Below are 15,838 nucleotides of genomic sequence, written 5' to 3'. Positions count from 1 at the left end.
CTCACATGCAATGACAATGATATTATGTGGTTCCATGACACTGGTTTTGGAGTGGAAAAAAGATAATCATGGGTAAACCGCTCAACAGATTATCTTAGTGGTGTATGGCTCAGTGCCTGTTGGCAAGGACCTGAGAACATTTTAAGCCCCACAGTGCTGTTGAATTCTCTCCGAGTGGCTGGTTCCAAATTCAGGAAGGGACAGAGAGCTTGACAGTGGCTGAGGGCAGCACCCCGGGCCAGTGGCCCCCAAACCGCAGTCACAGAGAGTGCTGCTGGCTGGCTGGGCTCTGCCACAGGGTGGCCAAGACTCAGCACAACTGCCTCCCCCACTCAAGAAATCCCCTACTCATTTCTACAGCCTGCTGGGTCTTCAGGCGGCTCTGTCAGAGCAGGTGTTGGGTGTTGGAGTCCTGTCCTCACTGGTGAAACCCCAGCCCTGGGAGATTATTTTCTCCTTTCCTTCTGTAGCCCAAAGATATTGTCTGGTCTCTGGTCAGCAAGGTAAATGCTATGTACCCGTGTGACCCAGGATCTGAATATGAGCAGACCTTGTCAGAGGACTGCCATTTTGTTTAAATATTCAGAAACAGAAAAAGAAAAGGCAAGGAATCACACGTTTTTAGTCAAAAAGGGCTGATTCCCTTCATGACCCTTCCTAATTTCCTAAGTAAATGTGTTTGGTAAAGTAAGTTCTCCAGCAAATCTGATTCCCTATTTCTGGCTAATGTAACCTTAGTGACATGATTTCATGCCCAGGACAACATCCCAGTGCAGGCAGAGCACTGTGCTAGCTACAGAGTCAGGTTCTTCAGGAAAGGGTGGGGTCGAGATTACATGGTTCTTTTTTTTTTTATGGGTACATTTTAGGTATACAATACGTTTACATTTACCATTGGGTGTTTGTACCTGCACATGATGTATCTTGGTTCTTATTTTTGTCCCCATTACCTATGTGCCCTTCACCCCCTCCACCCTTCCCTATTTACATAGACTTCTTTCCACTTTTTTCCCTTTCTCATAATTTTTCCTTTCCCTTCTTCCCTTTCTCCATCCCCTCCTGCCACCCCTACCCCTTTGGACCTTTTCCTATTTCAAATTATCAATTATTTGTTTTCATCATTTTAACTCTTATTTACACTCTCAGTTTCTCACACTAGAGACACTATTCGGTATTTACACATGTGTGTCCTATTTATTTCACTTAAGAGGATGGCCTCAATATACATCCATTTAGCTATAAATGTCTCTAGTTTCTCCTTCTTTATGGCTGAATAGTACTCCATTTTATAAAAAAACCACATCTTCTTTATCCAGTTTCCAGTTGAGATCACGTGGTTCTCAAACACAGTGCCCTGCCCCAAGCAGGTTGCAGGGTCTCTCCTAGATAGCGTTCCAGATAGAGACAGAAAGGCACCACCTTCGTCCAGGGTTTTCCTTTCAAGTCCCGTTGTGACCCACGTGGGGGACTCCATTGCAGACATCCCTCGGTCTCAGCTCCTGCTGTCCTCTCTATACACTGTTTCACAGGAGTTCCCTTTCTGCCAGGTCAATCACCTGAGTGTCCCACCTGGAGACCTCCTGGAGGACCACGGGTCCCCACTCCTGCCCGGAGAGCATCCCTTGGAGAAATCCTTCCCAACAGAGATCAAGAAATCCGAGGAGCCTGTGGCTTCCTTGTCTTCAGAGGAAGAGGATGTGGGGGTGGAGAACGTGAAGAGCCAGACATACTCCAAAGACTTCCTGGAGAAGGCGAACGCAGAGCCCAGGGCTACTGGGCTTGGAGGGCTCCAGAGCTGGGATCCAGGGGCACTGCAGGATGTGCAGAGCCCCCAGGCAGGAGCGCAGGTCCCCCCAGGTGGAGGCCTGCAGCTGGAAGCCAGGCCTTCTGAGGGTGAGGAGCTGGGCTACATCGTGACAGACACTGAGTAAGTAGAAGACTCTCACCTCCTGGTGCCCCAAGACCCTGGCGGGAGGGCGTCTCACAGAGGCAGAAAACAATCTTATTTTCAATGTCTGTTGAGTGTGGGGTCTGAAATCATAGGTGGGCGGCAGCCAGGAGCCCCGTGTGCTTGTCTGGTGCTTGTGACCCTGGTGCTAAGCTCCAGAGTGGTGCTCTGAGTACAGTGAACAAAGCCAGACTCTCAAGGTCCTTCCTCATTCTCTGGCTCTGACCCAAACCTGGTAGGCTGGCACCTTTGGGGCCAAGCAAAGGCTGAGGACAGGTTGCTCTCCTGGTAGGACGCCTGGAGAGCTCAACTCTGTGCCGGTTCCTTGATGGTTGAAACTGCAGAAGAGGTAGGGTGTGGTGGAACATACCTGTCATCCTAGCACTCTGGGAGCCTGAGGCAGGAGGATCAAAAGTTCAAGCCCAGCCCGGGCAATTTAACAACCCAGTGAGACCCTGTTTCAAAATAAAAAATTGAAACAGGGCTGAAAATGTAGCTCAGTGTCAAGGTTTGGGGTTCAATCCCCAGTACTGAGTGAAAAACTCCTCCAAAAGCTTTGTCTGTTTCACACCCCATGGCCCAAATAGTAGTGCCGGAGGGGCCTTTCAGAGGGACAGTGTGCCCCACTGAAGCACAGTGTTCTTTCTCCTCATCTCAGTCTGAACTCTCGGGAAAGGGATCTGGATGTGATGAGCCCTGTGAGTACAGGGCCAGCTGGTTCCTTGGTTCCCTCACTGATGAGCCAACATCTAGGGCCATCTCGGTGAGTCTGGGTCTCCCACAGGCAGTGTCTCAAGTGTGCACGTGTGCTCATTTGTAACTAGTGCGCACCTGCTCACGCTCTGCTCCCCCTGCCAGGAAGCCCAGCATGTTTCAGCTGTTGCCCGTGGCAGTGGGGAAGGAGTGGGTCAGAGACCTGGCTCTGGCAGACTCCACCCTGCTGCCCACGAGGCCATGCTTCACCCTTGAGGGACACACGTGTATTATAATCGGGTAGAGATTTCATAGTGAGCTCAAACCACAGATGGTCACCAAAACCAAACTCAGATTTCACACCAGTTTCACACCGGTGATCCCATGACTTTAGACTGGTGTGCAGATGGGAGCAGCTTTCCCTGGGGTCCTTGCTGACCCTGTTTCTCTAGGGCTCTCTCTCACTAGGATGATCAGGCCCGGATGAGGAGCCACTAGCTGCTGTCTCTGTCCCTGCCTCTGTCTACGCTCTGCCTGTGTGAGACAGAAGCCTCGGGAGGGTGGGGTCCTCTCTGTTCTGCATACAGAGGGCTCTCAGGGTTCTTGCCTGCATGCTTCGGGGAACATGCCTGCACCACGTCTTGCACACAGGGTGTTATTGCCCCGGTCCTGAGAGGCTGGGCTTTCTCGGAGAAAGAGGGAGAGAGGAACCAGGGCTGCTCCCTCAGGGAGTGGGAGTGGGCACAGGGTCGAGGGCGAACAGCCAGCAGGGGCTTGGGGCAGGCATACGTCGGGTTCAAGGGTCATCATGGATCCACCCCTTAGGATGGCTGGTGCTTTTGGAAGTGTCGTCCTAGCAGGTGGTGTGTGCAGCCTACATGCCGGTGTGGGTGTGGGTGTGGCTGTGGGGTGATGCGTGTCTGTGTGTGCTGACTGTTTATACACATATGCCTGTATGTGTCCAGGAGGTGTCTGTGGTGTTTTGTGTGTGGGGTGTGCACGTGGTGTGTCTATGTGTGTTGTGTGTGTGGTATGTCCATGTGTGCAGTGTGTCTGTCTGTTGTGTGTGCACACATGTATGTGTCTATACACATATGGTATGTCTGTTGTATGTGTGCACATGTGTGTGGTGTGGCTACCTGTTGTGTGCGCACACACGTCTGTGTGTATATGTGTGGGGTATGTGTATGTAATATGTCTGTGTGTTGTGTGTATGTGTGTGTGTGTGGTATATGTGTATGGTGTGTCTATCTGATGTGTGTGTGCACATGTGTGTGTGAGTGTGCTGGGCGGCAGCCATGAGGGCAGAGATGGCAGGGCCCACACTGGGCAGCCATGTCCAGCCCGGCTGCAGGGTGTAGTTCAGGATATTCTGTCCGTGGGTGGGAACTGGGGCTGCCCTCCTGCTGGAGCCCTCTGCGAGGAGTCACCGCCTGGGCCCTTGCTCCTGGGCCAGCCCAGGAGCCATCCTCAGTGCAACCCCCATCCCATCCTGTCCCCACCCACAGTACACTGGCCACCCTTCTGGGCAGCCCGGCAGTCAGCAGCCTGGCCCTGTCCTCCATGCTGAGTGCTTCTCTCTGCGGGACCTCCCTGGTCTCAAGCATGGAGCAGAAAAATGTGCTGAGCTCCCTGTGGGTGTCAGGGCCCTCAGGGGGTCCTGGATCCCAGGGATTGGAGCCATCCAGGGAAGAGCCCCTCACAGACATCTCAGGGTGGGGAGGAAGTCATCACGGGTTCACTCCCACAACAGCTCGCCTGGCTGTTTGTAGAGTTGCGAACCAGCCTCACAGGAACACGGGATCACTGTCTCCAAGGCCAAGTTCTGTGCAAACAGCCGCTTAGATTTTTATTAAACTCTTGACATTTTTTTCAATGTGGAGAAATTAATGTGTTTATACCGAGAAGGACATTCTCATTTTGGTGTTGAGAAAGAGTTGTTGGCACATGGCAGTTCCTCAGCTGCTGTGGGAGTCAGTGGTTGTTTATAGCATCGCTCTCAGGAGCTGTAGGGAACATTATCAACTTCAGATGAATTGGCCTGGGATGCAGGTGGTCACAGGCTCCTCCCTGGCTCTCTAAGAGGGAAGTGGAGGGAGCAGATACCAGGCCGGTGGTTGCCTCTTCTTGGTGCCCTCTTCTGCGCCTCTCCACACTGGAGGAGCCCACAGGTGAGCCATGATTAGGGTGACGGAGCGGGAACTGGGATAATCGGCAAATCCCAAGGAAACCTCAGTCCCTCCACTGGTTTCCAGTATCACCCCGGGTTCGTACCCAAGTCGAGTGCTTTTTCTTTCACAGCCCATCATCGTGGTTCCCTAACTCTTAGTGCAATTTCATATAGATTGTAAATTGTCCACAGTTGAGCAAGTAGCATGGCAGACACACAGTGGTTCAGCCCTTAGACACGGATGTGAAGCAGGTCAGCAGGAGTGCTCTCCACAGCGTGCTGTTCTCAGCTTGATCTCAGCTGCCCTGGAGGTAAGAGAGGATGGCATTGCTGTGTGAGGAGGCATAGAGACTCATGATGCAGTGATCGCAGGTGCAGACTCTCAGCTTTGTGCTGTAGGAGGCCCATGAGAGGCCACAGGCCCAGGCCATCCCTTCTTGTGACACCCACCCTGAGTGTCAGCCTTCCAGTGACCTGCCTGGATGGGTTCTTTCTTGGAGGTTTCCTGGTGGAAGGATCCTGGTCTAGGAGCATAATTTTTCCAGTCTCAGTCTCCCTTTTTAAAAAATGAGGCATGGTGGTGCTCACCGGTAGTTCCAGCTGCTGGAGACAGAGGCCAAGGACTTGAGCCCAGGAGTTAGGGCTAGCCTGGACAACACAGACAGAGGCCATCTCCTAAAATAAATAAAAAAATAAATAAGTGAGTCAGCAACAGTGCTTTCCATGCAAGTGTTATGAGCAGCCTGAGGGAGCCTTCCAGCAGTTCTCTCTGCTCTTGGTACTTCTGACCCTCCGTTATACTCCCCGGTCTCTATGCGAAGGGTGCTCTCCACATATTCCTCACTGCTTGTGCAGCTAGGTCCTCAGTCCAGGTGCTGTGTGGACGTCCACATTGCAGCCTTGGTGTTTCGAGAGCGTCATGGGAAGACGGGTGTTACCTCCCACTGTGAACTTCCCAGCAAATGGATGATTACCGACCCTCTCGATTCTCTCCATTTTGTTTATTTAGTCAAAAATCTTGAACAGTAGCATTAAAATATCTCAGCACGCTTCCCTCAGACTGGAAACGCAGTGGAGAGGAGATGCCTTCTTTATCTCTGAGACCCTTTGTTGCTCACTGTCCAGGTTTGGCTTGAGGTCCCCAGCCCTCACAGCTCAGATCCTGGTCCACAAGAGCTCGGTGCCTGCTGTCCAAGGGCAGCACCATGATCAGGGGACTGGGTGACAGCTGCCACACACTGCCAGGTAGAACTGTTCATGCTGAATCGTCCCACTGATTTTCGAGATTAACTAACTGCTTCCTATGGAAATTCAGACCACGGCAGGACAGACGACAGCATGCGTTGGAAATGAACTGATGAGTGCATGCTCCTTTGAGCACCCCAGGTGCCCCACTGTGGTCGTTACAAACGTGCTTTCCCTGCTGGCACCCATGACAAGTGGCCACAGAGAGACTGAAAGGCACTGGCTGTCCTGCTGTTTGGCTGGGGTAGTTGGGGATGTCCTGTCTGCAGGACATGAAATGATCCTGGCTGCAGATGCCATGGTGACCCTCAAGGCTGCCTTGACTGATCTCGCTGTGGTGATATTCAGTTCCTGTGTGGTGTCTGGAGAGTCCTAGGGCCAGTGGGGCTGAGTCCATGATGATGCCACACTCCACTTGGGCCCACCACCCTCTGGTGGAAAACTGCTGGTTGGCTGTGTGCACCTGGGGAGTGTCTTAGTGCACATAGCTGTCTGCGTGTATACCTGGTAGGTGTCTTGGTGTACATGGAGGTACGTGCACACCTGGAGAGTGTCTTCATACATGTGGAAGTGTCTGTGTGCATGTGGGGAGTGTATTGGTGTACCTGGAGAGTGTGTGCACGGGGGAGTGTCCTGGTGCACGTGGAGGTGTTTGTGTGCATCTGGCAAATATCTTGGTGTACATGGAGGTGTGGGCACACATGGAGCACCCTCATGAGGGGTGCAGCTGTGTGTGATGCTGAAGGGAACAGGTATGGGCCCCACTGGCCAACGTTCTGGGTCTCTAGGACAAGCTCAGCCCCAGCCCAGAATGTGTGCCCATGCAGTGCGTTTCCCCTGTGGGGCCTGCTCCTACCCCCTGTGGTCTTCTGGCTAGTGCCTCTTATCCCTGGGTTAGCATTTATGAGAGAAGGAGGGGTTGAGTCCGTGGTCAGCTTGTCCTGGGTCCTTATGTTGATCACAGTCGTGGGCCACAGCTGTGTCCAGGGGGAGTGTCGCGGTTGGCCCCTCCCCCACGGGTCCTCGCTGTTCCGGAGAAGCCTGCAGGTCCCCGTCGTACCTGTGCACATCCTGGCCCGGCCCGTGTTGTCCCTGTCATGCTGACCTCCTGACTGCCACCCGCCAAGCCTGCCATTCCAGGGCCTGGTGTTGTGCTTCTGTCAGATGTGGCCTCCTGGGAAATGGTACCTCGCCCATCGAGGACAGATCCTGCTCACCCACACTCCAGCTCTCCCTGCCCCTGTCACCAGCTGATGTGCACACCAGCCTGCTCTGGTCCCCTAACAACACAACGAGCTGGGCAGCCGATTCCACAGTGTATAACCTCTCCTAGAGATGTGAAGTCCGGGATTAAGGTGTTGGCTGGCCTGAGGGAGCCAGTCCCAGGCCATCTGTCGCCACCGGTGGTCTCGATGACTTTGACATGTGGTTGGTTTTCTCCCTGTGTCCTCATAGTGTTCCCCCACTGCACCTACTTGGGTCCCCCCTTCGACAAGGACGGTGGTGACGACTACAGGCTCAGGGCCCCACTAGTGACACCGCCTTGACTGAGTAAGCTCACGTAACCTGTTTGCAGAGAAGTTCACGCTCTCTGGGGTTCGGACTTCAACAGATGGGTCTCTGGATGACAACTCAACACTAACGACAGGACTATGAATGTCTGTGGCTGGTCTTCCCCACACAAGCACACATCCCACAAACGCAGGGTCCAGTCTCTACTGTCCATGGCTGTGCTCCTTCCTCAGCATTTGCTGAGCAAGTGAAGGAAACAGTGCTAGCGGGGCTGATGCCTTTGCTGTCGCAATAACATAAATTAGTGCTTCAGCGGTGAAGCACAGGTGGGCTTCACAGGCTCGAAGGTCCAGGGACCAGAACCCTGGAATTCAGGAGTCGTAACTGGAGCTCTGAGTCACATGTGCCTACTGCTCCAGGCTCTCCCTGTGGTGTGGCCTTGCTGGGCAGCCGTGGTCACAGTGTCTGTCTGGGACAGCTGTGCCCCTCTGACAAGGTGCTGCCAGTGGGAGTGTCCACCTCACCCCGCCGTTTACACTTGCACATGTGGTACTTAGACACCCACCTCCTGGAATTGTGACTCGCTTTGGAAATGACTCCACATAAGGCAGCTCTTTCCTTTGTGCACGTGACGCGGCCCAGCAATCTGACCCCCAGCATCAGCTCCCATTCCTCTTCCTCCCCTCTCTCAGTTTTCCTCTCTCACCCTCTTTATTGTATTTTTACTGAAGGCTGAGATGAGTCACAGGGGCATCAGGGCCCCTTATCCTCCTAACAATCCCATTTGCGCTGTATTTTCTGTTTACTGCTGGAAATGCAGGGGTTTGCCTGCCCAAGGGAGAACCTGGTCCCAGTCCTTGGTGACCCTGCCTCTCCTCTCTCCACAGCCCCCTGAGCCCAGAGAAGGGGAGGCAGCTGATGGAAGACGTCGCCCGCCTCCTGCAGGTGCCGCCCAACATCTTCGAGGACATTGAGTAAGTGCAGGATACCGGCCTGTCCTCTCAGAGATCAGCCTGTGAGGGTGAGCTGGGCATGGGGCCTTGTTGACTGTGTCTGGGAGGAGCTGTAGGGGAGAAAGGAGGGGACATTGCAGTGGCTGGAGAAGCTGTAAATACAGCAGAAGCTGTGCTTGAGGGTGTGCATTCTGACCCTGGATGTGGTGCACTGGCTTGGCCCACTCCACTGTTAAGGAAGCAAGGAGGGACTGGTGCCCCTGCCAGGGATGCTCAGCCAGCAGTCACCAATGCCTGTGGCACACAGCATCCCTCATTACCTCAAAAGCTTGCTTCCTTGGGGGAGAGCGAGCCTGGCCCTGAGCCCCTGAAGTGATCCAGCATGCCAGTGTCCCTGCCTCACAGGGGCATGTCGTGGGGCAGCCCCTCTCCACTCCTGAAGCCAGCAGCACTCAAGGAATTGTGTGCGTGAATGACTAGCACGGGCTGGCAGTGCAAGAGGGCTGGGCGCCCAGTGCACAGACAGTGGGAGAGCAAAGAGAGGTTGGGACTCACAAGTGGAGCAGTGGGCAAGGTGCCTGTCCTCCATCCTTCACACTGACCCTGGCTAGGGACCTGGCACAGTCCTCCTGTGTGGTTGCATCAGGCCAGACTTCCAACACAGGCGTCTGGGCCTCTCTGAGAAGTAGGCCTGGGCTGAGCCAGCCAAACCCTTTCAGAGCATTTCAGGCCTGGTGTGTCACCTGCTGCACAGGCACTGAGCACCACCCACCTGTGCCTTAGAGAGTCTGGCCCATTGCAGCTCCTGTCCAGTGTCCTCCCCACAGCCGCGGTCCTGCTCAGCTTCATCCTGCCCCCGACCTTCGTTCACTCCTCCAAAGCCCCCAGGCCTGGCCCTGTGGCTTCTGTGCCACCCTGCGCTTTGAGCCATTGTACGTGTGTGATGTGTGTGCATGCGTTTGGTGACAGCACTGACTTCTGAACACACTAGCAGTACCGGCACATCCCAACAATTCTGAACACTGCCCCACAGCGATGGACGTGTACTCCTCCAACCTGTTCAGGGCCCCTGCACCTCAGGCCCTGGGAGGGAGGGCCAGGGCCTCATTGTTCCCGGAGTGGGGAAGAGGGGACATGTGCGCTGGCGCTGGCAGACATTGTCTGCATTTTTATGGAAGTACTAGTTATGCTTAATATGTTTTGTTAATGGTTATGTAGCTGTCAAATAAATTCCATTATTTCTTATTACATCATTAGAGACCATTAAAATGGCATTAGCATGCTGATGTAATTATGCCAGCAGACGTACAACGACCACAGTTATGATTTTACAATCTAACCGTGCTGTCCCGGGTGGGCTGATGGATGCAGGGCTGCCTCCCATGGTATGCGGTCAGGTGGGGAGCACCAGGGTGAGCAGTGCCAATGAAAGATGTTGCCCAGACCCTGGAGCCACAGGGAGGTGCCAGGCGTCAATTCTCCTCAGACGAGCTCCGCTCCTAGGTCACCCGGCATGTCACGGGAGGACAGCTTAATTCCATGATCAATCTTCATGGCTCTCGTTTGCCAGAAACAGTTGCATTTCTCCTCTGTGTGATTTACTGGGCTCTTATTCTTCAAGACAGCTCCGAGGATGCAGCACTGGGAATCCTCCACCCTGGCACTTATGCTCCAGGCTCCTGCGTGCACAGAGCTGGGGAGATGCCTGCGCCAGCCCTGAGCCCTGCTTCCTGCCCCACCCCTCACACAGAACAAGTTAACCAGGGCTTTATCATCACTGGGGCCTCAGAGGCAACCAGAAACGCAGCGCCCTCACTGAGCAGAGCCTAAGCACAGGTGCACAGGTGCAGCCAGTGCTAAGTCATGAATGTAGTGTGGTTTACCAGGACCTGAGGGTCACTAGGCCGAATGAGGGGCATTCGCAGCCACTCACAGTCCTGCTGCTGTCAGTTCACTGCCCTGGCACACGGGAAGCAGGGAAGGGAGGGCACTGAGAAGAGAGGAGGACGGGCCTGGTGTCCAGAGCCTTCTTCCCGGAGCAAAGTGCAGGCTCCATCCTCAGCACCCTGTCGGGTGCTTTAGACAGCTACAAGGAGGTGGTCTACTGCCAGACACAGGTACACGCTGTCCTTGAAATAAGGATCATGGTGAGATGTCAGGAGAGCCGCTGTGTGTTTGCAAACAATTCCAGAGAGGTAGCTGTTGCTCTCTGACAGAGAGGTGGTTGCGGCTCACTGACCCAGGCCCGCGCTTTGGTTAACAATGCTAGCCTGTTACATGCTGGTTGAGCCCATTTTGTAGTCTCAGACAACTTGGAGGGAGTCAGTCGCTTACCTTCCTAAGTCTCAGTTTCCCTTCTGCATAGTAGGGAGTCTGGGTGTGGCCTGGGTCTCGGCCCCTCTCAGGAGCTCCCTCACAGGAACACGCTTTGCTGTCACCCTCTCTAAACCCTCATCAATCTCCATAAGGGCCCCACAGATGGCTGATGCAGGTTGGCAGATCCCCAGGGGGGTGCCCTGCTCAGAGCTTCGGGCTGCACCTGGTATGGAGACACACAGCATGTGGTGGGTTGTGCAATGGTGCATCATTCCTATCACTGTTAGGAAAAACTAACATGAGTAGATCTGGACTTAAGCATCCTAGTAAGCTCTTTTTTCTAGGACTTCGGCTCTTCCCTAGGCCCAGCCTGAAGCATTGTGTAGAACTGGTCCAGGAATTAGGGGTTCCCTGGGAGACTGTGGTTTCGGGTGATGATGTTTGACCCATGAGAGCTAAGACTTTATTTTTTCCAGCAAACTATAGGCTTCTTGGGGCAGGAACTGGGCCAGCCCCACTCAATACAGTAATTTGAGGCTCAGAGCAAAGCCTCACTTGCAAGACAGGGCGTCGATTAATCAAAGAAGGAAGCCCCAGATCATACAGATCACGGCATGACTTTAGAGGAGATGCAGTCTGCCAGTGATGCAGCTGCTCAGCCCCAGGAAAGGAGAGCATCATCCATCACTGTGCTTTTGGTTAAAGCTTGGGTTACATTAAATTACCTTGTAATCAATAACTTAGTGAGTCTTTGTTTCCTTGCACATTCAAATAGGAATTGATTCTCTCAGTCCCTCCTCCCTTATAAGCTCTCACACTGGATCTTTTGAAACATTATTGCCTAATATTGGGAGGCAGGAATATCTAACTGCAGAAATTATGATCATGGAAAGTATGCTTTAGGAGTGTGTGTCTGCATTATTTTGCCATCTGCAAGAAATTTTAGATGTCATGGCCGGGGCCTGTCCTCTGGTCCGTGACCTGGACAGAATGGGGCACACAAAGGTAATCTGTGGGAGCCCTCATTTCCTGTTGGCTCCCATGAGCACCTTAGACTCACCCACTCCCAAACCGGGGTCACCTCCATGGAGGAGGAGAGGGGCTGAGCAAGACTGGGAGGAAGCTATGGTCCATAGGAACAAGCCAGGGTCACGCTACAGGGACTGCGGGAAGAGCCCACCCACAAAGTGGTTCTTGGCCATCAATCCAGCATCCTCCATCCACCCATCCATCTGTCTGTCATTCATCATCCATCCATCCATCCATCCACCCACCCACATGTGTTGTGAACTGCACCTAAAATTCAGGTATCAAACAGACAACAGGTCAGTCTACCAGGCCAAAAAGGAGTAAGCTAGCAAACAAGTTTTAATGAAAATAGCCTATCAGAAGTTCATCTTATCTCTAAACAGCATTCAAGAAAGTTCATTCATTGAATAATCGATAATGCAATAATGCAAAATAGGAAGAAAAGGTCCAAAGAGGTAGGGGTAGTGGGAGGGGCGGGGAAAGGAAAGAAGGGAAAGGAAAAATGCTGAGAAATGGAAAAAATGGAAATAAAGTCTTTGTAAATAGGGAAGGGTGGAGGGCGTGAAGGGAGGGCTAGGAATGGGGAAAAAATAAGAACCAAGATGCATCATGTAAAGGTACAATTCCCAATGAGAAATGTAATTGTGTTGTATACCTACAATGTACCAATAAAAGAATTTAAGAAAAAAAAAAGTTCATTCATTGATAAGAACAGCATTTACATTTATGTTAGTTGTAAAGTATCAACATTAAACGATTCACCTTAAAATTATCCATTGTTGCCAAATATATCCTTGCTATCTTCTTTTTATCTGCAAAATTAAAGAGAATTTTAGGACCCAAGTCTTGTCTTATTTAAACTGACTACAAAGTAGGGTTTACAAGGGCAACTATCATCATTTGTGTTATCTTCATTGTAGACCTTAAAGGTAGACTTGAGCCAGGTATGGTGGTACAGGCCTGTAATCCTAGCACTCTGGGAGGCCAAGGCAGAAGGATCACAAGTTTGAGGCCAGCCTGGCAACTTAGAAATGTAGTGAGATCCTATCTCAAGATTAAATAAATAAAGGGCTGGGGGATGTAGTTCAGTGTGAAGGCCCTGGGTTCAATCCCCAGTTCTGCAAAAAAAAAGGTAGACTTGCTACCAGTAGTCCTGTGTGTATATAACCCATCATTACATGAAAGTAACAACTCCTAGACTAACCACACTGAGAGAGAGCTTCACTGGACTGGGCTCTAGGAGGTTCTGTGTTTTATAAATGGTTTTAAACAAGAAGAAGCTGTCTCCAAGGTCTGCTAGTCTACCGCACACTTCATGGACCTGCAGTCAGAGCATGCACCGAGTTCTGGGTGGCCAGGGTGTCAGACTGTGGTGTCACAGTCAGAGATGACCTGGAACATGTGGCCTTTGAGAAGACTCATAGGTCATGTGTTGATGTTACGATGGCAGGACACTGTATGCATTTTAAATTATTTTAATGAGAAAGTGGGCAAGATTGGTTTCTAAGCCCTCAGTTAAGCAGAGTTCATGTGCCTGACACTCATCAGCATTGGGCTGGCTTGTTTGTTTTGCATTGCCTTAACTGATAGCAGGCAAAGTTTCTGGAAAATATATTAGTGTTGAAATCTTAGAAATTATTTCTGTTCTTTGTTAGCATGGCCCATGACCATAAAAAGAGAGTGAATTATTATCAACGTGGTAATGTGTTGAGTAGAACCACTGGATGATGAAGAGCTCAGAGCGACTAGACCTGCATTTAGCATGGAAATAATTATAGCTGGGATTGCGGCTATGGAGCAATTGCTTATCTATGTGGACAAGTATGATTTGCTTAAATTGGCTAAAGGTAGTTTTAAATGAAGAATTCTGCAAATTCTCGAGGATGTAGCTTTTTCTGCTGTGTCCAGTCTGGAGGGAACTGAATCTCGTGGTCATGGGGAGCTTTGTTTATCATAGGAGCCATGTAAAAAGTGCGCTGCAAGTTCTGCACACCACTGGGATGTTTGAAAATGTCTTCTTTCCCGGGGCATGGAGGACATGAGCCCAGGTTTATGTTCCTCCTTCATTGCTTCCATATCAGCAGCAGTCACTTCTCACAACTGAATGTGACAGCCAGTAACTCAGTGGACCTTCAGGGACCACGACTCAAAAATGCTTGTGTGCTCCCCACCAAGAATACTGCCCCGGAGGATATGCCACACACTGACTTGACCTCCCCAGGAGCCTTTGGAAGTCGGCCCCACAGGGACTAGGACCTATATCCCAGAGTCACAGGGCCAGGGGAGAGCAGAATGATCTTGCCGCTCGTATCAGCCAGGCCATTAAAAGAGTTGCAGTGTGCAGAGCTCCATGCGCTATGCAGCATCCTCCATCCAGAGAGTGGGTGCCAGAGTTTCTAGGCCACCAGCTGCCTGGACTGTTGGGGTACAGCAAGAACTCCCTGGTTAGAGTGAAACCCTAGAATAGTGGTGGCAGACCTGAGGCACGCATGCTGCAGCGGTCTTTTTGTATCATTAAAAGCTCTAAAAGGTTCACCATCACCACCCTAAAGTGTGCCAGTGCCCATCAGTCACCCAGATGCCCTCCAAGATGGGCCTTCTCAGCCCTGTTTGTGCGGTTAAAGAATATGGTGAGACAAAATCACTAGCAAGGAACAGTCACGTAAGGCTTTTAGATGCCAACACCCTTGTTTTCTACAATATTAACTTGTAACGTGAAAAAAATAGCCAAATCAGTGACGTACAGGGAACTGTCATCACAGATGGCAGGAAATCATCCGTGCTCATCATTTGTGGTTTTTATCTGGAAATTTGTGTCAATTCTTATGACGCTCTCATGGCCATTCCTGGACATATGCAGAGCACCAAAAAGCCGTGGGCTGCCAACACACATGCTCCCAGCCTGGGACACTGCTTCCCTGTTCCGACTCACACTGTGAGCAAGGGTGGCTTCCGTGGTTGGTTTGGTGCCACGCTGTTCATGCTTTTGTGCTGCCCAGTGCTTCTGCATGCTGGACCCTGGGCTGCTGCAGAGGGTATTCGGACATCACAGGAGCATCCTGCCAGTGGGGCTGCAGGCTGAGGCCTGTGAGTTCAGCGTCAGCTACTCAACAAAGTGCATTAAATTAGGTGTCCTAGAGTGGAAACCCACACAGGACAAGGTATTGGCTAGTTGATGAGACAGTGCTAAGGTTGAGTGCTGGGCACCGTGCAGTCTTGGAGGTGTTGAGACTGAGGCGCATGTTCATCCCTCCAAAGGCACAGGATCTGTGCTGCGTCCACAGCAGCTCCCATGGGGACACAGGAGCCCATGCTGTGGACATGGAAGCTTCTGCATAGTCAGGTAGAAATAAGTTGCTCCCTTGAGAAGACTGAAACCAGTGGCATGCTTTGGATCAGCCTGGACAGTGAGGCCTGGGTGGAGACTCCACAGGAGGGGCCTGGGAGGCCGGTGCTATGCAGCAGCTCACAGCATGACTGGCAATGTCCCCAGGTGGACCTCACCTTCCTGGCCCCCCAGGTGTCCTTCAGTCATCAGGCCTTTCTGCCCTGCTGGTCCTTTCTCCCCTGAAGACGGTTGCCCTCACCTGACACCCTGAACCCTGCAGACTGGGAGAGCCACTGCCTGGGAGGCACTGTCTGTCCCAGTGCCAGGGTAATGATGGAGCCCAGCTTGCCCCTCTCCTTCTTCAGAAAGTTATCAGGAAGATGCCAAGACTCCTGTGAGATCTGGGGCCATGTGCTCCCCAGTGGGCCCCCCGAGTGGCATTTCTGAGCTGGCAGAGCTTCCGGCACTGATGGTGCATATGTCTCTGTGTCCCCTGGCCATGATGATGCAGAGGACCTAGGAGGCTCCCAGGGTCCAGTCCAGACCACCACTCAGTGTCCACTGACTGAGACACAATGGCCGACGATGTCCCTTAGGAAGAGTTACTTTCCCCAGTCCCAGGTTAAAAGTGGATCCTTTGTGGC

At 52.1% G+C, this 15,838-nt stretch overlaps 1 protein-coding gene across 1 annotated transcript in view; it reads left to right on the top strand.

Annotated features, from left to right (window-relative positions):
* The window catches only part of Ptprn2 (protein tyrosine phosphatase receptor type N2), a 611,205-nt gene that overhangs the window by 265,823 nt on the left and 329,544 nt on the right, over positions 1-15,838 (top strand). The window contains exons 9-10 of the mRNA XM_004860321.4: positions 1,548-1,927; positions 8,456-8,542. Coding sequence (XP_004860378.3) covers positions 1,548-1,927; positions 8,456-8,542 — 467 coding nt within the window. The remainder of the gene's footprint in view (positions 1-1,547; positions 1,928-8,455; positions 8,543-15,838) is intronic.

Source organism: Heterocephalus glaber, unplaced genomic scaffold (genome assembly GCF_053883595.1).
Source record: "Heterocephalus glaber isolate CG9 unplaced genomic scaffold, H.glaber_assembly_v1.0 deba00000818, whole genome shotgun sequence".
In the NCBI taxonomy this organism is placed as follows: Eukaryota; Metazoa; Chordata; class Mammalia; order Rodentia; family Bathyergidae; genus Heterocephalus; species Heterocephalus glaber.
The sequence above is the reverse complement of the archived record's forward strand: the minus strand, read 5'-3'. Positions and strand labels throughout refer to the sequence as shown.